Source organism: Suncus etruscus, chromosome 18 (assembly GCF_024139225.1).
Source record: "Suncus etruscus isolate mSunEtr1 chromosome 18, mSunEtr1.pri.cur, whole genome shotgun sequence".
Taxonomy (NCBI): Eukaryota; Metazoa; Chordata; class Mammalia; order Eulipotyphla; family Soricidae; genus Suncus; species Suncus etruscus.
In genome coordinates this window covers 60,577,087-60,602,153 of record NC_064865.1, presented here as the reverse complement: position 1 = coordinate 60,602,153, position 25,067 = coordinate 60,577,087, and the positions used below count along the sequence as shown (strand labels likewise).

Sequence of the window (25,067 nt, the reverse complement as noted above, 5' to 3'; positions counted from 1 at the left end):
GATGGCATAAATGGGCACAGCTCAGCAACGGATAGTGAGAATTTCTACTTGGGGGTTCTGAGCAGTACTGACTGGCCCGTGACTGTGTCTGATCCTTATGGACCAGCCCTTGGACTAGGCCCGACTTATCCTGGGACATCAACACAGTTGCCCTGTGGGGCCAGGTTCCTTTCTCCAGGTTTAAGAGACTCCCCTCTTGCATCCAATATTTCTTCTGCCAAAGGTGACCTAGACAAGCCTCCATTCTCCTCCGACAGTTCCCAGATAGAACAAGTGAGCTTTGCTTTTATTATTCCTTTAATTAAAAAAATTGGAATAAAAACCCATGACCTGAAATGTGCTGCCTTACAGGGAATGGCGGTGTGGTGTTGGGGACATTCACAGCGGGGACCTCTGCCATCACTGACCTTTCCCTACTGCTATTCTGTGTCCTGTCTAAGGAACCTGGCTCACCTGGGGCCACAGAGAAATGTGATGTGGCATGACTGGCCCTTTGGTGAGGTCTTGTTTCAGAATGTTCCAGGGTCATCCACATGGCCTCAGTGTCATGTCAGTCTTCCTTCCGTGGGACATGGCACAGACCTCGTTTCCTGTCTGTTCATCCATGGCAGAGACTGGGTTGGTTTCTACCTCATGGCATCCAAGCAGCTCTTTAGTCTTTCCTTTACATTCTTGTTGTTGGGTTGTTCTTTGGGGCCACATCAGGCAGTACTCAGTGTTTCCTCCTGGCTCTCTGCTCAGGGACCACTCTTGGCCATGTGCAGGGGACTGTACTGGGGTATTGGCTACATCCATGCAAGGCAAACGCCTTTCTCCCTGGACTATCCTTGAGTTGCATTCTTTTGGGTGGAAACAACCCAGACGTGGAATTGAAGATTATGGGTTAAGGTTTAACCCATTAAGGATTATGGGTTGCTGCCTGGTTTAGGAAGACACCTTTTTTCCTCTACAGATTATACCACTTTGTCCCCATGCACCCCATTTCCCCACTCCTCTCTGGATTTGGGTGGGAGTAGGGATGGTATGTTGAGTTGGTTTCTTGAGGAGGAATTAAAGAAGTCAAACTCACTCGATTTTCAGAGTTGTCACTTCTGGACCACCAGGGTCTGTGAGAAAGGAGATGTGTTAGGCAAGACAAATGCCTAAAACCATGATGAACAACAGTGCCAGCAGGGCCAGAGAGCCAGAGAGCCAGGAGAGTTGGCACAGGAGTGGGTCAGAGTTGACCTTGCCTGAATCTGACCCAGACTTGACCCCCAGCACCTGCTATGGTCCCCTGAACCCACCAGGAGGGATCCCTGAACACAGAGCCAGGCTTAAGTCCTCTACTTTGTTGGTGTAGCCCCCCAACAAACAGATCAAAAATCGTACACACAGCACCTCAAAAAAGATGGTGGAGAATGAAAAAACCCAATAGGGGACTTCGTTTATAGAAAAAACACATTTAAGGACTGGAGGGGTAGTCTTGAGGGGAGGCCATTTGCCATGTATGTGCCAGACCTAAGTTTGATCCTTGGCATCCCCTATTGAGCACTTCTAGGAATAATTGCTGGATGCAGAGCCAGGAATAAACCCTGATCATCATTGAGTGTGACCCAGAAAGTCAAACAAAACAAATTAAAAAAATAAATAAAGGGGCCGGGCGGTGGCGCTAAAGGTAAGGTGTCTGCCTTGCCTGCACTAGCCTTGGATGGACTGCGGTTCGATCCCCCGGTGTCCCATATGGTCCCCCAAGCCAGGAGCAACTTCTGAGCACATAGCCAGGAGTAACCCCTGAGCATTACCGGGTGTGGCCCAAAAACCAAAATAAATAAATAAATAAATAAATAAATAAATAAATAAATAAAACCCTCAAACCTCAGAAAAATGTGGTCATTCTTAGCCTTCTCTCCCACAAGATCTCCCCCCCAGAGACACCCCTTAGGATCCTCTGATTCCATATAGTGCTTGTCTTACCTAGAGACAAGTAACATAGGACTTTCCTAATCTCTATATCCAAACAGGTTCTCCAAAAGTGACTCTCAGTGACAAATGAATTTAATGCGTTTTTGTGGTCGTGATATCTTGCTTATCTCAAGGGACAGTTCATTGGCATCATAGGTCATTGGCAAGATTTAACCACTTTGTGATTCAAGCCACCTGTGGCCTCCTGCTTGTGCTTACCAGGCCCGAGTCGGGCATACAGCTCTGGAAGAATTCACCAGGCATCTGCCAGCATGCCGACATTAGTACACTGGCTTCACATCTTCTAGAATTTGCTGACACACGACGTACGTGTCCTAGAGAGCACTTTGTACTGGCAGGAGAGCCTCAGTGATGGACAAAGGGGGAGCAACTGGTGCTTGTGGGCTCTCTTGGTTTGCAGAGGGCCTGAGGACAGGGCGGACTCCACAGGTTTTAGGTTACTGTGACTTCAGTGGGAACATCATGACAGCTTCTTGAACCAAACCCAAGTCACAACAGTCCCTCTGCCCTTCCGAGGAGGGGAGCCCACTTCCAAAGGCCAATAAACAGCTCAGACTTTATGAATTGAACCCAGAAGCACCTTGTATCTGTGTATCATTATTGGCTAGTTTGGGGACCTTTTGGGAATGAAGCCTATGGAACTGACTCAATAATTATATACCTGAATCTTTAGTTTTTGAGGGGCTGGGGTTCTCCTAGGCAGTGCTCAGGGGAAAGCTTAGGGAGTCCCTCTAGTCCTTCTTGGCCGGCTGGGCTGGCATCTCTCTGTGGGATCCTGGATGCTGCAGTGCTCAGGTAACCAAGTGCCAGAGATTATCTGGACCACCCTGGAAGTGCCAGGACACAGAACTTCAGTCAGTGATGCCCAGAAGACCATATAGGGCCCAGGAACCAGGCAGAATTGGATGCATGAAAGCACATGCCCTAATACACTCATGCCTTAATGACCACACTAGCTTTCTAGGTGTGTTTTTCTTTTAAAAATTGAATCGGGGGCTTCCCTAGAGGTCTTTGTAGGGCCCATATCCACTCCTAGCCATGCTCAGCTCAGTGTTGTGAGCCCCACAGTATCAGGGTTCTGGCCCATAATCACTAGGTTGTGGGCCCCACAGTTTCAGGATTCTGGCCGTGGAGGAGGATGTGGTGCTAGGATCTAACTCAGCTTCTTGAGGGTGGGAATTATCACTTATTTCTCTCTTGGAAAAGCCTAGCAGGTCTTCAGAACATTATACTGAAGTTTGGTGAATGAATTAAATTCTAGTGAAATATTACCCAATGTGAAAGATGGATCTTGGCTGGCGCAACAGAATTCATTTTCCACTTTAAACGACCTTTGCAAATTAGAAGGATTTTTTTTTGATGAATTTATTCAAGGGCATGACTCAAGGGTCAGAACCCTATTAATGGAAAGTGGAACACTGGAAGAAACAAGGACATTTTAGGTTTCTGAAGGTAAAAATCTTTGTAGCAGGACCCAATGATAATCTGTAGTCATTGTTGAGATTAGGGGACTAAAGGGGTTTGAGATTTTTGGTTAAGGGTTTATTTAAAAAGGTTGATAACAGTGATCACAAATGTCAGATCAATGAATAGATGAGGAGACAGGTAGATTGTTTTGAGGACCCAAGTAAGAACGGTGAAGCATCTATCCATCTCTGATTAAGCAGGAAAAATGAAGACCAGTAGCTGGATATGGTCTAAGCATAAGGAGTCAAATCATTTCCTAAGAGAAGGCAAATCATGTGGAATCTGATAGATACAAGGTTGTAAAAGGAGGTTAAGCTTTTCAGATATTTTTAAATATTTGAATTGCTTACTTACCCAAAACCAAGATGGTGTTTTTCAAAGAGATGAACTATTTAGAAAAATCTCTCCGAAAGTATGGAAACCCTTCATGGCTGGGACTTTGACTATAAAGAAATCAATAATATAAAGACTTCTAAATGAAGAGAGATACATATGGAACAGAGTAGAGATTTTTGTTATGAGCTGGTGTGCAGAAAGTACCCAGCAAAAATATAAATTCAGGGGCTGTAACAGTGGTGCAAGCAGTAAGGCGTCTGGCTTGTGCACGCTAGCCTAGGACGGACCAGGGTTTGATCCCCCAGCATTCCATATGGTCCCCCCAGCAAGGAGCGATTTCTGAGTGCAACTGGGTGTGACCCAAAAGCCAAAAACGTTTAAAAAATACAATTCAGTGAAATAGATATGATACCAGCAACCACAGTGGAGAGGAGGTGAGAGCAACCAAAATTCCTAGACGGATGAAGAACGGGAAGTTTCTTTTCCTGGAAGATGAAAAGCCAGCAGGTTGTTGGATATCGGGTTATTCTTTCAGCCTTGTTGAAAGAGGAGAAGGAAGGGGCCATCATGATGTTTCTTTCCATGGAGACACCATTGGATGTGAATCTATGAAGCTATATTTGGATAAAGATAAACTTGTTTGCTGCTGCAGAAAAAATGATTCATGACACCAGTGGAGGATGTAGCAAAATATTACACCCCTAGAAGTTTTCATCAAGATAATAGCTTTTTTCCCCATTACTTCTACCACACAACCCTCCATTCTGACCCATTTCTATGTTATGGGTGCTGCTTCTTGATCAGTACCTCAATTTAGCAAGACTTATTGAAACATCACTATTAAAACAAAGCATTCTTTAGAGAAAATATATTTAGATATAAGTTTTGGATTAATTTTGTCAAAACGCTTATTTTTAAGTTTCAATAAAGATATTAGGTCATCTAGGGGGAAAGTTTATGTACGCCGTATGGACATAAAGTTAAACAAACATTAGTATCCATGGGATTGCAATTTAATAAAAACACAGGTGATTGTGAAATGTCAATGAATAGTATGCTATTTCATTAAAATATATAGACACCTTGTATAATATACAGGTCTTGGTTAGTTCATAACTTGGAAAATACAGATTTTAGGATTTTAAGTGGATTTTATTTGAGTACAAGTCCCCATTTTATAGAACGTGGATTTTCTTAAATATGATTTGCAATCCTCTTTAGTTAATTTTCTTTGAAATTCAAAAGAAAGGCCTTACTTGACTGTGATCATCACAATTTTTTATGGAGAAAATTCAGAGGTAAGAATAACAAAAAGTAGAACTCATAAAATGTACTTAACCATTTTTATTCCATGTGTCTAGAACCTGAACTGACTGATTTCTTTTTAATCATAACTTCTCTATTCAATAGGAAGCCTTGGTGCCGACATGAGTAATTCTGTGGGCACGAGTAGAAAATGACCCACAGCAAATAGTATCACATGAAGACCTTTGCATGCTAAGATTAGGCCCATGTTGCCATAGTATGTTATATATTTGGGAAAATTTACTCCACCAATAATGAGGTCAGTTTGTGAAATATATTACTTGTAACTGAATTAAACCAAAATGAAATCTTTTTACAGGAATTGTTAAATGCCAAATTGTGAACTGATCTCATTAAGCGTGAACCGCCAGAATATTTAGACTATTGCCTACGTTTTAATACATGAAAATAACGAGATATGACCAGAGAGTTGGAAAAAGTTACTTCTCTCTTTTTTTTTTTCCTCCCCCTTTTAGCAGTTTTTCCATTTGACAGTCAAGATATGTTTTCTGGACTATGATGAAACTCTGCTGATCATGGGTTGGTACCCGGAGTGGCTCAGTCCAGGACGGGTGGGTGGATGTGTTGAACACACACCCACCCACCCAATATTGGTTCGTGACAGCAATTGGCTCTTGCCCTCTTCTTGGTGTGCCTACCTGTGTGTGTAAATAGGGGTTCACAAAGAAGAAAGAGTCCATTAGGCTCTTGGCAAACAGCACAGCCGGAGCAGGGGTTTATAGGAGCTTCCTAACTGGAAACAGACTTTTCATTCTGGTCTTGGAATACCTGCCGTCGAACTCTCTCTCTCTCTCTCTCTCTCTCTCTCTCTCTCTCTCTCTCTCTCTCTCTCTCTCTCTTTCTCTCTCTCTCTGTCTCTCTGTCTCTCTGTCTCTCTCTCTCTGTCTCTCTCTCTCTGTCTCTCTCTCTCTCTCTCTCTCTCTCTGTCTCTCTGTCTCCCATCATTCATTCACTCTCTTTCTCTCCTGGTTCAGTGTTTTGGTAGTAGAGGCCAGTGGTCCCCTCCTCATCCTGGATGGACTTCATTTCAACTGATTACTATTCTGGTGTTGGGGTTATTTTTATGGGAAGGTCACACCTGGCAGTTTTCAGGGCTTACGTCTGGCTCTGAGCTCAGGGATCACTCCTGGCAGGGCTCAGGAGAGCATATGTGATATCCCAAATTGAACCTGGGATTCTCATAGAAAATCATGACACACTAACACCATTATCCCATTCCCTCTTTTCCCTTCCCATTTCTCATAGAAAATCAATGTCCATGAGAAATCCAGGTGGAGTCTCAGCCATTCAGAGGAAGGAAAATTCACCCCTCAACCCTCCAGAGCAGACCAGCCTCAGTCTAGAGATTCTCTCTAAAGATTCAGTGCAAATGTTACCAGAATTTTCCTAATGGAGTCTGTAGTCATGTTATGTTTGAGTCTGGGAAGAGTCACTTTGAAAGCTTATAAGACTACGGAATCCTCTTTCATAGGAGCAGCCCAGGACCAAACGAGGGAACTGCCTGTTGGTCTGATCATTAGAATGATTTTCTAGTAAATGCATTTTAGAAAATCGCAATATAGAAGAGTGTTATTTACCCCCCAAGCTCTGTAAGGCTATTAGTCAAATATGTAAAAAACATTTCCCGCTATTTTTCTTTATATACATTATGTTGCAAGTCAGCCCCTGAAGAGGTTGACTGATGGAGGGATGGAGGATGAGGTCTTTCCCCTCCAGCTCGGAGCACGCGTCTGCCACCCTGTCCAGCCGACGGTTCTGAGGTGAAACGGCGGGTAAACAGCTCGCAGACAGTCATTCTTGTGGAAATATTAGCTTTATTCGGAGGACAAAACTGAAGTCCAAAGACTCAGCATCAGTTTCAGCCAAAAAGCCCCTTGCCTTCCACAGACACTTGTTTTTATCCCCCAGAATCAGGTACCACCCAATGGTGAGATCAGATACCACCCAATGGTGGAAGCAGAATCAGGTACCACCCTAAGGTGGGGGCAGAATGCCAGGTCACACCCTAGGGTAGGGCACAATCACCGATCAGGGTAGGGTCAGTAACATAATAATCCCCTACTAAAATATTTACATACACAGCAATTCCCCCATTTGTTTTTAGTAAACAAACAATATTGTCTACAACTATTAAAGGAAAAACTAGTCAATAATGGGGCCGGAGAGATAGCATGGAGGTAAAGCGTTTGCCTTTCATGCAGGAGGTCATCGGTTCGAATCCCGGCGTCCCATATGGTCCCCCGTGCCTGCCAGGAGCAATGTAAAGAAAAACTTCTAACCTAAACACAGGGTGCCCCTCCCTTAATAATGAACGACAATAAGCTCTTGCATTGAAAATCAATCTATATTTTTTCAAATATCATTGAGCATATTATAGTTACTTAAAAATTATACATGTCCAATGTTAACCTATGTTTTAAACATATATACATTATAATATTGAGAATCTCTTTAGCTAAATTAAATTATTTTCTTGTAAGTTAAAAATGTAGTGAATGAATAGACATGAGATCTAGCATTTTCCTTCACTGAAGACAACCACAGATATTCTTTGTGTACAGAAGCTCCATTTAGGACAGTCCGAAAATAGGATAGGGATGGGATGGGGTAGCAGAAATGTGCTTGAAAGACCAGGTGGTCGGGCCAAGGCCTCTTTCTTCCTGTTGTCACCGACATTATATAAGAGGAAACAACCACAAAAGGGAACTTCAAGCCAGTCTCTAGGCCTGAAGCAGATTCCTTTCTGCTGCACTTTGCAGCTTCAATCTCCCTCACCTCTTGGAAACATGTTCATTTTAGGGCAACCCATTGGTCTCACTATTCTAGCAACTTCTGCACATCCCTAGAAAACAGGAAACGCTCCTCAGAGGGATGTTGCTGTCCAGAGCCAGAAAGGGAGAAAAGCAACTTCTTTTTAAGGGAAACTCTTCATGCAAAGTTCCTCTAGATGTCAGTCTTTCACAGGTAAATGAAAGAACTCATGGTCACGGAGGGAGACCTGATTTTATTATTTTCAATCGGGAGAAAAACCGTGGTAGTATCTAATGGTCTGAGAAAAGGGAGCCTCATTAGAAAACTGGCTTCCTTTGTTTCTCAGGCTGGACAGATTTTCCCAGCTGGCAGACAGATGGCTCTACCCAAAGAGTGTGGGTACAGTTCATAGATGTTTTAGCTCAGACACTCAGATGGCTGCAGAGGGCAAATGCCAACTGATGTGTTGGGTCTTACACTCAAATCCTCTGTTTTCTTGGACTGACACCAGTTTTCATAGTAAGTCCCTTCTGCTTTCCACATCTCTTCTGTCAGTAGCAGCTCTTGACATCTCCCAGGGGAAACATTTTGGTCAGCTGCAAAGTCAAAGCATTGGGGTCAACTCTCTTAGTTGACAGATATGGACACGTTTTCCCAAATGAGACCCAAACTCTCCCCTTTTCTCCTTGGTTCATTCAAGTTCTTTATTTCTTCTGCCTACCAATTTGTGTTCATTCTCTAGCCATTCCAGTCTTTTACCTTGACTGCTGTCCTTCTGCTTTGTTTTTAAAGCAGCAGTGCAGTCAAGTGCAAAGACAAAAGTAGATCACTCCGAATCCTGGCTTAACAAGTCAGAGAAATGACTTAATTTCATTATAAAATGGGGCTCATAGGCTCTCCCAAAAGGTCATTCTAAGGAGCAACTGAGTTAATAATATACTGTGTTGTGATTAGGGGCTGGAGAGATATACCATGGGAATTAAGGCATTTGTTTTATAATGCATTTGACCCAGGTTTGACCCACAGCATCATATAGGGTCTACTGAGTCCTCCCGGGGGCCATTCCTGAGCACAGAGCCATGAACAGGCAATGAACATTACCAGACATGGCCCAATTTGCCTCCCTCAGTCCACCCATTTTGTGCCCAAAACTAATGTTACTGGCACAGGATCAGTATTTAGTCTGTAGTAGACACTGTTTCCATCTTCATCATATCAGTATTTCCACCATCATCATCACTATTAATCACCATCATTACCACCACCATTCTGACCATCACCATAACCATTATAACCACGACCACCATGACCACCACCCTCACCACCAACAATTATGACTACCATCGCCATCACCACTACCATTGCCACCACCACCGTCAACACCATCACCATCATCACCATCACACCATCATTCACCATTCCCACCATTATCACTTCCATTCATATTATTCCAGGTTCTGGGCTCAGTGCCCTAAGTTCAGAGATAAACATTTTTTTAACTAGTTGATATGCACAATCTCTCGGGAAATAGAGAGGACAAAAGCTTAATAAAGTTGTAAGGACTCTGGGGTGGGCATGCGTGCTGAGCACCGAGCAGGCGTAGAGGAGGGAGCAATTGTCTGGCCAGAAGTGCTGACGGACATCTTCCTTAGACTCTCACTTGAAAGGGAAAGTCCCACCCAGCGGGGCTCCAATCTGTAATCTTGCCTATGCACAGCTTTGCTAGACACGCCTCCCTGTTTCAGGGCCCCTATCTGACGAATGGAAATACTTTGAACTCTCTGGAACGGGTCTTTGGGATTGTTTAAAAGCACATTAGACATTTGTCTTCATATCTGTGAGCTGCGCTAATAAGGAGCCAGTGCACTTTGGGGCAGACCAAGAGGGATTTCTTCCAAAGGGCAGGGGTGAGGGCAAGACCGATTCTTTGGGCCATTTCCACAACATTTATTCACTTATAATCCGCAACTTTCTAATTTGTACTAATTTGGGTGGGTTGGGCTCCTGTTTACCTTTCATGTGGCATTTCAAAAGGGCCTGCTAAGCCAGTTCGGAGCAACCAGAGCTGTGCAAAGAATGTTTATATGCACAGGAAAAGGACCATCTGGTTCTAAGCCTTGTCAAAAGGCCATTAATAAACGCTTCAGCTTTCGTTCCCACTTACGGGTTGACAAAGACTATTTGCATGTGTCCTCTCCATTTTTATTTGATTTATATATGCGAAGAATCACAAGGCAATAGAAACAAAGGCCGAGGATACCGCACCCATCATCAATGTCCTTTCATCTCTCCCCCGAAGATGGGGCTGCTCCAAATGGTGCCAGGGATGACAGAACTTCTCTTAGAAGAGTGAGTTCATTTGTTTGCCAACCTGCAGCCTATACGGAACTGATGTGTTTTCAGGAACTCATCACTAGACTGCCCTCAAAATGACCATCAATTTGTTGGCATCGTGTCATAAACTGATTCTTCATTGTGTGTGTGTGTGAGTGAGTGAGTGAGTGTGTGTGTGAGAGAGAGAGAGAGAGAGAGAGAGAGAGAGAGAGATTACAATTAAGCACTTTCTGGAGAGCTCTTAAGAGGTCACACCTGGGAGGGAGGATTCTCTCAGCATCTGGTGGACTGAGGCCAGGGGTACAGATACCTCTCACAGTGCTTCTGTTGACAGAACCTGACAGAACCCTATCTCACCCCCACCAGAGATCTCTAAACCCCCATTGGCATCAGTGCTGAGGTCAAGAAATTCTGAGGAATATGTGACCCTCATCACTCCCTTATCTATTCACAGGCTAAGGAGAAGGTGTGGTCCCACGCCAGCTTGAAAGAAAGTGTATTTGCCAAAGGCAGAAGGACCTCGACCCTCCCAGGTAAGAGCTGCAGAAAAATGGTTATTTATTGTTTTACCAAAGAGTGGTAAATCTATAGATGAGAACCTCGCTCCTAAAGCACCACATGGGGTGAGGGGTTCTTTTGTGACTTTTACGTGATGGGGCTGGCTTAGGGGTTGACTAGCTAGAAGCTAGACAGTCACTGGGAACCCCGTTGTCAGGCAGTCTGTCTCACATAAACTCGGCATTGTCTGAATAATCTATTAGCAGGTCCAGAGAGCCCTGAGTAGGGAGACCCCAATGATATCCAACATGCGTGTCCTCCTCTAAAAATATGTTGTGGCTTTTAGAGAGATCTTCTCAGAAGAGCCAACCCTTCTCTGATCAAGAAAAGGTTAATCGACTCAACAAGAAAAATGCCGAGAAGACCAATGTCTCGCACACCCAGGGGAATCTCCGGGCAGCAAACACACGAGACAAGGGGGAAATTTGTGCTGTGAGAAATTCTACAAAGCCAAGAGAACAGATAGATGGAAGAGATATTCTGGGCTCTGAGAGACTCAAGAGACAAGAAGATGATGATAAAAAGATTCCTGTGGAGGAAAATGAGCATCTGGTATTCAAAGAAGAGAAAAATGGGGTTTCCTCTGAGGAAGAGACCAGTGGAAGAGAAGCTGCGAGAATTCGAGCTTTAGCAGTGGTGAATGAGAATGAGCTGGATGAGTGTTGGAAAAGAAAGCAAGATGGCAGCCACACAAATGGTGATCCTGTCCAGGAAAGGTAGGACTAGGCTGCCACAGGCAACAAACACTTCCTATTGTCCTCTGTGCCATTGCAACTCAGTGGAAGGGACATCTTCAACAAGTTTTTAAAGTCATGTTTTAGAGATAGTAATGCAGGCAGGGAGGGCATTTGCCTCTCATGTGGCTGACCCCAGTTGTATCCCAGGTACCTCTCAGGAGTGATCCATGAATACCGGGCCAAGAAGAAGCCATGAGTATCACTGGGTGTGGCTCAAAAATCAAACAAAAATGATAGAGCTTTGTTTTACAATTTTGTGTGTGTGTGTGTGTGTGTGTGTGTGTGTGTGTGCGCGCGCGCGCATGTTTGTGCATATTTTTTCGGCCATGTTTTCTTGCTATTATTTTTTTTCTGTTTGTGATCATCTCTGTTTTTGAAGTCTACTATCAACAGGGGCACTTCAGTAATGATTCTGAGTGCTTACTTCCAACTAGTGATTATAAAAAAAAAAAAAAAAAAAAAAAACAGGAGAGATCCATGTGAAATTTCTAAATTTGAACAAGAGAGAACATGTTTCTCCTACATTGAGAAGGAAGTAGACTGGATCTGAGAAGAGAACACTTACTTCTTAAGAGAACTTGCCAGCCCTGCTACACTGGAAAGTGAGGTCTCTCCAGCCAGAGTCCATGAGAATCCAGGTTACTGACTAGCTTTTCCTCCCCTTCAGAGACTACATTCTGATAATTAGATCCTGATACAATGGACCTTAGGCTGTGTATTGGTATTATTTCCAAAGAATGTTTGAATATCTGTGGTCTTCTTTAAAGGTCACTTAACTTTATTTTAATCTTTATTTAAACACCTTGGTTACAAATATGATTGTAGTTGGGTTTCAGTCATGTAAAGAACTCCCCCCTTTGATTTCAGCTTTCGGTGTTTGGTGTTTTATTGTTTTTGTATTGTTTTGTTTTGGTTTTTTGGACCACACTCGTTTGATGCTCAGGGGCTACTCCTGGCTAAGCGCTCAGAAATTGCCCCTGGCTTGGGGGGACCATATGGGATGCCGGGGTATGGAACCGTGGTCCTTCCTTGGCTAGCGCTTGCAAGGCAGACACTTTACCTCTAGCGCCACCTCACCAGCCCCTGATTTCAGCTTTTGTTCTTAGTTTCTTTCTTTTTTTTTTTTTTTTTTTTTGTGGTTTTGGGTCACACCCAGCAGTGCTCAGGGGTTATTCCTGGCTCCATGCTCAGAAATTGCTCCTGGCAGGCACCGGGGACCATATGGGACTCCGGGATTCGAACTGATGACCTTTTGCATGAAAGGCAAGCGCTTTACCTCCATGCTATCTCTCCGGCCCCAGTTTCTTTCTTACAAATGTGTTTGAAACCAATTTATGGAGAATTCCAGTGTCCCAAGGATTTCATAGAAACACTGACAACTACTGAAAAAGCCCATCCTGATAGAGACATTCTTTAGTCTGACTCTAATGGAAAAAGAAAATTCAGTTCATCCCTCCTCTGTTCATGGTTGAGTCTTCTGCCTTTTTAAGTATGTATTTGTTGGGGCCGGGAAGGTGGCGCTAGAGGTAAGGCGTCTGCCTTGAAAGCACTAGCATAGGACGGACCGTGGTTCTATCCCCCGGTGTCCCATATGGTCCCCCCAAGCCAGGAGCGACTTCTGAGCGCATAGCCAGGAGTAACCCCTGAGCATCAAACGGTGTGGCCCAAAAACCAAAAAAAAAAAAAAAAAAGTATGTATTTGTTGAGTGACGTTGCTTCTCTATAAGGAAATGAGTGTGTGTGCATGTATGTATGTGTGTGTGAGAGAGATTAGGTATTAATTAAGTATTCATTCAATAGCCACTTTTGTGAGGGCCAATGAAATAACTTTGGATTGCATGAGATCCTTAGAAAGATTCTTTAAACTTGGCTGGAGCATTAATAGAATGAGTAGATAAGGCATGTGACTTGCATGTGGCTGACCTGGATTTGATCCCCCAGGACTCCATATGGCCCCATGAGCCCTAACAGGAGTGATCCTTGAGTGCAGATTCAAGAATAAGCCCTGAGCACTCCCGAGTGTGACCCCAAAACCAAACAAACCAAAATAAATCAAAACAAGATTCTTGGGATACCAGTTGTTAAGGCCAACTCTTTCTTGTTCAGTTAATGGCCCTTCAACAAATCCCAGTTAGAGACAGCTGTTGTGCTAAGCATTAGGGCCATCAGCAACCATTTCTCTTGAACTCTTGAGGGCTGCAGCTGGCTTTTTTCTTCCAGGTGTCTCAGCAGTGTCCAAGCCATTTCCACTCCACGAACCCCTGGAAACCCTGCCCAGGGAACCTGTTTCCAGCACCATGAGCCCACAGAACCAGCCAGCCACAGCAAGCGCAGGGGGACAGAAGAGAGCACCAGCAAAGAGGATACCAAGAAGAGCAAAACAGATGTGACCTCCCAAGGGACCCAGGAGCCCAGCCCAGGCTACGAGGGCTTGCAAGACCAGAGCCCAGGGTCCCCTGGCAAGACCTCAGCAGTACAAGCTCTGGGAATCCCACTGGGTAGGAAAACAGCTTTTGTTTCTGCCTCTTAAAGCTTCTTACCCTTTCCCAACGACCACCCAACTGAAGCCCAAGGAACCGCCTTGTCCACTGGAGATGCTGCTTCTTGGAGATGAGATGCTCTGAGTCAGTAGTCAATCAGATGCCTGGAGATGGAGGCTATCTGGGCTAATAACCAATTAGAGCCTTGCAGATGGAGATTATATGGGTTAATAGCCAATTAGATCCCCGATGGTGGAGACTTTCTGGGTTAAAGATATCTCAACACTGGTATAGCACAAGACAGGGCCCATATACGGTATGAAGAAGAGACGTGCATCTTTGTAGATGCTTTAGTGAGGGACCAAGGGGGGGAAATTATCCAGTTCCTCAGTGCTGCATCCACTGGCATCCATCGAAGAATGGTAACCAGAGCTGAGGCAGGAGGTCCTGATCATTTCACCTTTCCAATGCTCCTGAGGTGGAGCCAACTTAAAATACTTAGACTGGCAGGTAGAAAGTGGGAGAAAATCGGAGAGCTGTGAAGTATTTACCTCAGCAGTTTTACTGGGTGTTTTATTTCCAGCCAGCCAAGAAAAATTCATCTCCGTGCCTTAACTGTGTCTTAAAGAAAGCCTCCAATACCTTGGAAAGTAATTTCTAATAAGTCTATAATAATATCAAACGTTTTCAGGACACAAGGAAACTTTTCACTTTTTCCTCCCTGTTTTCATTAAAATAATGAACATTTTAGAAAACGAGGCTTGAAAGAAACTAAATCAAATAATTTCTTCTACCTGAATGTAAATGGTTTGGGGTCTGGATGGGTTCTTTGTACAATGTGTCTGGGATATATTTGGTTTTCTGGGCATTTCTTTGTTTGTTTGGACATACCTGGAAGTGTTCAGAGGTTACGACTGGCTCTGCACTCAGGAGCTATTCCTGACGGTGCTCAAGGGTCCATATGTGATGCCAGGGATTGAACCTGGGTTGTCTGCATATAAGATAAATACCCTCCCTGCTTTACTATTGCTCCAGATCTTCTCTAGGCATTTATAAATTCTGTCTAAATTCTGTTGGGATGGGACCAACCATTGTCAGGTGGTCCCAGAGGGCATCACTTTGGGGCATCACAGATGAGAACACAAAATGAAAATATATGTTCTTGAATCATAAGGAATCCATCAGGATCCCTGCTGCCTTTTCTTACTTACCAAAGAAAATGTCATTTTGATGCCCAAGGTTTGGTGCCACTAGAGATCTAACTGCATAACATATGGCCTTCCTCTTTCCCTTCCAGATGATGCTCCAGCCCCTCCGGCTCCTTTTCCTCATCGGATTGTCACTGCCAAAAAAACCGGCATCAGCAGTTTTTATATTGTGGACAGGTCGGAAATTCTAGGAGGGTAAGTAATGCTCCATTTTCACTCTTAGTCAACCGGATAAGTGAGGTTTAAAGAGTCAGGAGGATTCAGTGTTAGTGTGCCTCTACCCAAGAACCAGAAATATCTTATCCAGCTGCTGGGCAAGAGATTGGGACTATTTCTGAAAATGGTCCCTGAAGCCAACATCGATGATGTGGGGACAGAATAGTTGCTAATGTCCCCGTGAATGAGATACTTTATCCCCATTATTTATATAAAGTCTACCCATGAGAGATGCACAGTTGAGTCAGCAGGTGATGGAGAAGCAAGCCACTCTGAGAAATGATGCATCATGCCAAAGAAACCTCCTTTTCAGAGGGAGATCCAAGACCAGCAAATGACTTTTCACTCTGGACAGAAGTTTGCTCTAGGCCAGTGGTCCATGAAATCTTCCCAACTTGCCCAAGGTGGAGACCTCAGGAATTTTTTAAAGGTCTCTTTTTCCACCAGTGGCCTCCAAGGTCTAGATTGCCCACAGTCTCATCAGTGAGTTACCATGAACCCATCAACCTGGTGATCTGCACACAATACAGTAGGTGATACATTCAAGATCATTTGGGGAAATTCCTGGGAGAATCAGCAGGTTCAAGAGGGATGCGATGGCAGATGCTGTACTTCTTGGGGGTTAGAAGGAGTGTATTGAAAATTAATAGAAAAAGTAATGTCTTAATCAGCAGACGAGGAGGGGGTGTTGTCATCCTTGTGTATCAAGAATTCCAGAGACCACATCCAGAGTGGGGGTACGGAAGAAATCACCACCTGAACAAGACCCCCTCACTCTGTGCTTCTGTTTGTTCTCCCGAATCAGAGTTGGGGCCAGCAACTCACACAATCAAAATCACTCTTGAGTGTGGATTCCAGTAGGTGGTTGTAGAGGAAGCTGGCTTCAGTGTCTGCATGAGCTGGCATCCCAGCTCAACTCAAACCTCTCACAGGGCTCTCAGTCATGGGTATTTTTGGAAGATGAAACTTTACACAAGATTGTTCTTAGTTATTGATATGAAGTTTCCAGGAATGCACCGACGTGCTTGAACCTCAGACTCTGTGGTTCACATGCTTAAAACCTAACTGGTCACATTTATGCATATTCACAATGTTTCTTTTAATTTTTTTCTGTGGAAGGAGGGTCTCAAATATTTGGGTGTATATGAATCACCCCCAGGACATTGCAAATAAAAGCCAATTCTGGGACCAAAAACATTCTGGGGGGAACTTCTTCTTCATCACTCTCCCAAGATAATGCTGATGCCAGAGAAACACCCTCACCCCTTATCCCAACACATACCTTGGCCTTTGCTGTCCTAGAAGTTTATTGGCTGCAGTAGATGCATTTATTGGTGTGTTCCCACATAAAACTCAGTGAGAGGAATGCCCCAGGCAAATAGCTTCATAGGGTTGGTTGGTCCTGGTTCAAGGGGGTCTTAGGATTGGGGAACCAGGGTGGGGGATGAGTTGAAAACAGTATCTCTTGCACCACCTCCTTTTCTTCTACAGGGGGCGCTTTGGTCAGGTTCACAAGTGCGAAGAAAAAGCCACGGGCCTGAAGCTGGCGGCCAAGATCATCAAGACCAGGACTGCCAAAGACAAGGTAAAGGGAGAACTGACAAGCCAAGGTGAAGGGCAGGAAGTACCAAGGCCAAGGAGAAGGGCAGGACTGACAAGGCCACAGTGAAGGGCAGGCACTACCAAAGGCAAAATGAAAGACAAAACTAACAAGGCCAAGTAAGGTGAATGGCTGGAACTATCAAGGCCAAGGTGAAGACTGCAAAAGGAAGTCCCTTGGTCCCAAGTCTGCCCACACTGAGGCACTTTTCTTTCCTGGCAGGATGAAGTGCAGAATGAGATCAACATCATGAACCAACTGGATCATGTGAATCTCATCCAGCTCTATGATGCCTTCGAGTCCAAGAACAGCAGCATCCTGGTCATGGAATAGTGAGTGTCCCTTCCCTTCTCCCATGGTGCCTCTTCTTGGTTGGCCCTGGCTCTCTGGTCACACACACTGCAGCTTCAGGAAGGAGGTGAATTCAGAGGGGTCAAGAGATTGGGGAAACCCTCTCTCAAGCACTGAGCAAGGAGTAGCCCTTAGTTCTGAGCCTGGCATAATCCAGTCACCTTTCTTCCTACATATTAAAATCACCTTTATAAAAGCTTCGCAAGTGTTTAGTTAGAAAGTGAGTTTTGCTAACTGGATATTATTCTTATCCTCCTGCTCCCACTTCACATGGACCTGCCATTGCTTGATGAGGAATCTTGGATGATAAGCTATCTCCCATAAGTCTCTGGGAAGCTCTTTATCACCGGAAGTAGTTTGGGGGTGGCCCCGTCTATCCTCCAAATTATAGAAGCACCCATGTGGCTCCACTCAGGGATGACAGGGACTTGGGTCTTTCCAGCTATGCAATGGCTAGAGGCTGGACTTGAAGTCAGCTGAGCAGGGAGGGAGGTGAGATAGTCCCAGGCACATCTGTGGGGAGGATTCTTAGAGCTACAGCAACAGAAATCCAGCTGCTGGTTCAGCACCCACCTGCTCTCTCCCTCACCCCGCTCTGTAGTTTAGATGGAGGGGAGCTGTTCGACCGCATCATCGACGACAACTACCAGCTGACAGAGCTGGATGCCATCGTGTTCATCAGGCAGATCTGCGAGGGCGTCAGGCACATGCACCAGATGTACATTCTGCACTTGGACCTCAAGGTGGGCTGCTAGTGGCTGTGGAACCACCACCTGTCATCCCCTTCTCCTCTGGGGACAGTGGGTGCCATCAGAAGCGTAGGTGCCATCTGGTCATAGGTGCCTGCTCAGGAATTCATCCATATCTGACTTCTTTGCCTCACTCCCCATTCCCAATCTCTGCCTCCCCCTCCTACTTACATGTCCTCCCCATCAGTAGGGTCTGCTGTGGAGATGGTCCCTGTTGAAGAAGTTCATTGGGCTGTGACTTCTCTAATAGTGTCGATGACAATTGTTATCACCATCATACCAGCATCACTCCCACAAGTACCATCCCATCCCCATCATCACCACCACCACCATTGCCCCCCCCACCACCACTGTCACCATAATGATACCCTCATTGTGGCTCTGATTATTAACCTAAGCAGGTGGAAGGATGTTAGCTAACTCAGAATTCCCTCATAGCATTCACATTTTCTAGCTCTCTGGAAATCCCTAAGACTGTTATATATGCTACTCCAGGAAGCTCTGGGATTTGGGAAGTTTACTTTTCATTCAGCATGCTAGAATGAAACCCTATGGCAGAATGGGGTACAGGCCAAAGAGAAGGAAGGAGAAGAGAAAGGGGTAGCTGGGTGGCTGGGTCATCTATGGATGGGGGCATGGAGAGTGCAGAGGGAAGCCAAGCCACCTTCCTTTCCCCTCTTCAGAAATCTCAGTGAATGCCTCAGGCCCCAGGGCTCCGAGTAGCTCTAATGTGGGAGTTAAGTATCCTAAAACACATCTTCTTGTGTGGTTCAACCATTTCCCCATTTCCCTGCTCGCAGAGCATGACAGGCAGATAAAATATCTATTCCCCGTCACAGCCACTATTCCCGATCATTGGGGACTGTAGCGCTGAGTCCATTTAACTTCCTTAAATGGGTTTCCACGGGCCCCTCTGCCTCCAGTTTGGCTTCCCTCACCATCTTGATTTATGTGTATGCTGCTCTGCTCCCACTCACGGGGTAGGAGCAAGTGGTATGTAACATGACGAAGTCAGAGGTTAAACATCATTAGCAAAGCCCTGGGCTATGAGCGGAGTTTGATCATGCATATTTTTAGTGAGCTTTTTCTGTGAGTGGCGATACTTTGAGATATCCCCAAGGGGATTGGCTGGCGGCTGGTACCAGAGTCTGACCTGCTGTCAGCCAGGACCCCTCCACCGAGGCTGAGACCTGGGCTGTCTGATTTCCTCTGGGCTGTTTTGGAGTCTTGATAGCAAGGCAGGAGCTGGAGGGTTGAGGCAAGCCTAGCCTGCTCCTTCAGAAAGCTCCTTGTGAGGGAAAAGGAGACAATTCATCAGAGGGAGTGAGGGATTAGAGCCTTGCTCTGTGGAACTGGTCACTCAGAACATTATATATGCTTTACTGAAAAAAAAAAAGTAACTTTGAAAGGGTTCTTTTATTATTTAATTATTTATTGATTGGTTGATTGGTTTGGGGGCCACACCCAATGATGCTCAGGGGTCACTCAGAAATCATTCTTGGCAGGCTGGGGAACCATAGGGGATGCCAGGAATTGAACCAGTTCCTCCACTTGTAGGTGTGTGCAAGGCAAATCCCTCTCCTCTGAGATATCACTTTGGCTCTGGCCCTGGATTTTTTTTGGCGGGGAGTGGGGTCATACCTATTGACACTCGGGGGTTACTCCTGGCTCTGTATTCAGAAATCGCTCCTGGCATGCTCGGGGGACATTATGGGATGCCGGGATTCGAACCACCATCTGTCCTGGGTTGACTGCATGCAAGGCAAATGCCCTACCACTGTGCTAGCTCTCTGGCTCCATGGACCTGGATTTTTAAATAAAGTTCCAGACTCCATCTTTCTGCCTTACCAGATGTCCATACACTTGTAAACTCTCCAATCCATGCAGAAGGGAAGGGAGAAACTCTTGTCTTGCTCCCTGTCCTCAAGTCTGTCACATGGGCCAGACAACATCTCCCCTGCATCAGTGGTCTCAGGGTCAGGGCCTGAGAGGGATGTCAGTGCTGAGGCCCAACTGTGAAATGTGGGAGCTGCCTGGCTGAAGATTGAAGCAGAAAAAAAGCTTTCTCGGTGCTGACAACTTCTCCTGGGACAAAGGGAGCTGAGGGGTACACAGTCTGGAGGTCAGAAACATTCACATCATGTTACATAGGCAGTGAGTCTGCCTGAGAGTATCAGGGCCATTTCTTCTAGAACTCATAAATCCTGAGAAAAGAGAGTCCGGCACAATGGGAAAATTCATACTTAATAACGCTAGGGCGACAGATGTCAAAGCCACGCCAGCCTCCACCAGCGCATCTGGAATGTTCCCAGGCTAGTCTCTTTGGCTCTTCTCCTCCCGGCTGGGGAAGGCAAGGTTGGCAGGGCCCCCACAACCTCATCCACCACATAATTAAAGGCAAAAAAAAAAAAAAAACACGCACCCGGGCAAGCCAGCTCGGCAGTACACGGTCAGATGTTGTCTCCGAGCATCGTCGTATTTTTAGCTGTGGTTCAAGGACGATTTGAGTGAGTGATGGCTGTTTTCCTTACTAATGTGTCTCTTTCTCCTGGCAGCCGGAGAATATCCTGTGTGTGAATCGGGATGCTAAACAAATAAAAATTATTGATTTTGGATTGGCCCGAAGGTACGTCTGTCCGGAACGAGAGTATGAATGAAGGGCGGAGCACTTCTCTGCAAAGATGAACCAGATGCATAGTCCCTTCCACCTGTCCCCCCTCACACTACCCCCATCGTACCTCAACTTTCCTGGCTTCTTACTCTCATCTACAATGAATTGAATGCAAAATGAAATTTCACTTGACCCGCTGGCTGTCATTTCTGAAATTCTAGAAGTTTTAAGAGTGCACAGTAGAATAAAAATATGAAAAGTTTATACTTAGTACAGTCCAGATGTTTATTCCAAAGTGAAATCATTTTGGATTTGTAAGCTGTCTGTTTCCTCTATAAGCAAGAATTGCCTTAAAGAAATTCATAGTGGAAACAAGACTGCAGAAGGGTCTGACCAGAGCTTTTTAAGGGACTCAAGAGATTCCATGAATTTCAGCTGTCCAGTGAATAACAGAAAAGGGATGTTGTGAGTTTCAGTGAATTTTACTTACTCATAGATGAGGCTTTATAATGCCATAACTGTGGCAAGGACAGGGCCTGTCTTTATTTCAACAGATCCTACAATCAACCTGTACTAATCATTCTGAAATGCTGGCATTCCTCTACACGCAGTGGTCCTCAGACTATGGCCCATGGGCCACATATTGTATTTGTTCACATTTTGTCTTCGCTTCAAAATAAGATATATGTAGTGTGCATAGAAATTTTTTTCATAGTTTTTGTTTTTACTATAGTGCAGCCCTCCAAAAGTCTGAGGGACAGTGAACTGGCCCCCTATTTAAAAAGTTTGAGGACCACTGCGGGGTTTGGAATAGCATCTTTTAAATCTAAGAATCCCTCAAAAAATATACCTGTGTTCAATTCGTTACATCCTTTGTCTTGGCTGAAGTTATTTTCTCTGTTGCATTGTCCCTGAGTAACGGATGGATATTCTGCCCTTTCCCTGTTCTGTGTCCCCAACGTCCAGATATAAACCCAGAGAGAAGCTGAAAGTGAACTTTGGAACCCCTGAATTTCTGGCTCCTGAGATCGTCAACTATGACTTTGTCTCCTTCCCCACGGACATGTGGAATGTAGGGGTCATTACCTACATGCTGTAAGTGGGCTTCTGGGGTCTCCCTAAATCATCTCAGCCACCATCTAGGGTCAACAAGCATTTACCATCTTGAATAAGAGCCCCCCGAAATGGAAGAACACTAGACCCTATTTAGTCACTTGCGTCCTGCAAGGGGACAATGTTGTTGCACTGCCTGAGTCCCCACACTTGGATGGCACCCATCACCTCAGAGTGACGACACCATCTCGTGATCTCAAAACCGGAGAGGAGAAGCTTGTGTTCTTATACCTCCCATTGCAAACTCCAGCCTTACCCTATGGTGCTCCTCTTGGCATTGCCCATCGGAACCAATGTTGGCTGCCAAATATTTTATAGAGGAGTCAGCTGGGCATGTTGGTGTCTTGTTGTATCAGTGTACCACGGTTCCAGAGAGCAAAAAACGGGCACTTTCTTGATCACCAAGAAACCTGTAAAACGAATGTGTGAGTGTGTGGTCCTTGGCCTGTCTCTGCTTTTAAAAACCAGGGTGCTCATTGGGAATCACTCACTCTTGTTCCTGTGTCTTCTAGACTCAGCGGTCTGTCCCCGTTCATGGGTGACAATGACACCGAAACCCTGAACAACATCCTGGCCTGCAAGTGGGACTTGGAGGAAGAAGAGTTTCGGGGCCTTTCCGCCGAGGGCAGGGAGTTCATCTCCAAGCTGTTGACGAAGGAGAAGAAGTAAGTGGTTCACCCCATTTTCTAGGTGTGGGGCCCATCTGGAATTGCTGAATTTACAATTAGGATTCGATGTAGATAAAGGTTGAGTTTCCTTTCCAGCATCTTCTAGGTCCACGGAGTTGTGATAATAAAACAGAGCAAGTTTGGTGCTTTGGACTCAATTTAAGGAGATCTGAAAACCATGTTGCTCCCAAGGCTCCCAGCCAGCTTCTAGAAACTTCCGTCCTTGGGACTTTGGCAATAAGACTTTGGCAATGAAGGACTCTGACCAGGCTTGAGGCCAAAGTCAAATGTTGTTACTATAGAATAAATTTTAGGGGGTCCAAAAATAAACTTAGAACTGTATTAACATTTTAATTAGAAAGACCACGTTATGGTTACCCTTGTAATAAATTTTCAAAGTTTAGCCTTTGGGTGAAGGATGAATAATCCTTCAGCACTGTTGGCAGTGGGTATGTTCCGGGACCCCAACTCTGAGACTGCTCCACATGTCAGACAACGCGCAGGCCTGTGCAGACTGGTGGGGACCCAGAGATTTTCTGAGCCCATTTTCTGAGTCCTAGAGAGGGCCCTCCTCGTGCTGATGCTATCACCCACTTATTAAGCTTTGCTTCACAGACTCAAGTTGCTTTCCCCTCGTATTCTTAGATGTAAATATTTGCTAACTGGGGAAGTATAGGATGCAGCCTCCACACTGAAGCTTTGTGAACTGCTTGAAAATGAAATTTTTTTTTCCCCAGTAGCGGCCACACACAGCCATGCTGGCAGCAGGAAGGTGCACCTGGCGGTGTTGTGGGCCCCCTAGTTGGGTGCTCAGGCTAGTGCTCTTGGGGGCTCCCCAAGCCACATTGCAGGACCAAGGGGGTTGATGGGAATCCGACCAAGAGTCTCACACAGACAGGATGTGTGCCTTCACTTGCTGGAAATAATTTTCTCTTTTGTTTCCATTGTTGTTTGGGGTCTTCCGAGTTCAGTAGGACAGAAGGGTAGAGGGAGACTGAGAGGAACCAATGGAGGGGATCCACTGGCCATTCTAAGTCAACTAGGGTGCTGAGGACAGGGGGCTACTGGAATCCGTGGTGCTGGGACCATGGGCCCACCCTAATCATGTCCAGGGGCTCCAGAACTGCTCCCCAATGATGCCCTGACACAATGTGGGGACAAGTTTGATGAGTCCCAGTGTCCATTCGGCACTTTCCTGACCACTGTGCTATCTCCCAGTGTATTAGAAATGCCTATATTGAGAGTTTTAGAAGACCAGGTTTCTGCCTTCAGTAACATGTTTTTATTTTGACTTTTATTCCAGCATACTAGTCTATAAGCTTAGAATTAGAATATGGCATGTTTCTTTACTCTTTTTCCCCAGTAATAATATATTTTTAATTTATTTTTAAAAATATCTTCAAAAATGTTGGGTTTGTTTTTGGACCACCCCTTGCAATGCTCAAGGGTTACTCTTGAGTCAGCAATCAGGAACTACTCCTGGTGGTATACTTGAGGGGAGCCATATAGAATGCTGGGGATTGAAACCAGGTCAAATGCGTTCAAAGCAAGCACTTTTCCTGATGTACTATTGGTCTGTCCCACTCATATGATTTTTAAGAGTTCTACAAGTCTTTTTGGGGGGTCAGAAGGATGTGTGAAAAGGTAGCAAATATACTTCAAATAGCTTTATTAATTCTCCTTCTATGTTCCAATTTATAGAATGCTTAGAAACCTAACTCAAAAATTCATAATACACATTTGTCTTAGTAAGATATATAAATTGCTTGTGTAGTCACCAAAAATTATGGTAGCATTTTGTTCTTACATAATTAATGCACATTTATTCTTCAACTCACTGGACTTAATTATGACTCCAGGGCATTATACTAAGTCCTTACTTTGGGAAAGTACATGTTCTTTTCCTAACCAGAGTTGGCAATTATTGAACCAGAGTTTTCCCAACAATCCCAAGTTCTTTTGTTGGATTTTCTGGTAAGCAACCCTCAGCCCTGGCTAGCCCAGTTCTAACAAAGGCAGGGAGACTGGTGACCCTCACATTCTGAATTACTGTCTACCAGAGGCAGTGGCCTGAGCTGAGGTTGGACGAGAACCTCAGGCCCCTTCTGGTGTGTCCTTACTGATGCTTTTCTGAATTTCCAATTAGCTGGAGAATCGGGGCCAGCGAAGCTCTCAAGCACCCTTGGCTCTCAGACCAGCAGCTGCACTCCAGACTGAGCACCCAGGTAACCCGAGCCCAGCCCCTCCTCTCCTTTCCCTGATGCCTCTATCTTAGCATGGTCAGAAGCCATAGGTCCTGGTGCTCTTAAATGAGCATCTTTCTTTGTCTTCTTTCTCACTCCCTTCAGTTTAGCTCCTATGGGCTCATTTCAAAAGCTGCCATGTGCTGTGTAATTTCAACATGGTTCCTTGTTACACTCCCTACCAGGCATCCTTTAGAAAATGAATTACAGGCCCTTACTAGGTGCTTTCATGGACACACACACATGTGTGCGCACACACAAAATCTAGAAGATATACATGGCTTGGAGAATAGAAGCTAAGGTCCATTCAGGATAAACATGCCTTCTTCATGCCCTACTTGGAATTCTCATGTC

At 45.0% G+C, this 25,067-nt stretch overlaps 1 protein-coding gene across 1 annotated transcript; it reads left to right on the top strand.

The window, feature by feature from the left end:
* The first annotated feature begins 9,178 nt into the window (after window positions 1–9,178).
* On the top strand, window positions 9,179–24,731 carry MYLK4 (myosin light chain kinase family member 4). Its single transcript, XM_049764894.1, has 10 exons — window positions 9,179–9,299; window positions 10,596–10,712; window positions 15,252–15,357; window positions 16,870–16,963; window positions 17,201–17,310; window positions 17,931–18,072; window positions 20,634–20,704; window positions 21,656–21,784; window positions 22,315–22,467; window positions 24,617–24,731. Exons 1-10 carry the CDS (start codon window positions 9,179–9,181, stop codon window positions 24,729–24,731), a joined length of 1,158 nt encoding a protein of 385 aa, XP_049620851.1.
* Window positions 24,732–25,067: the final 336 nt, after the last annotated feature.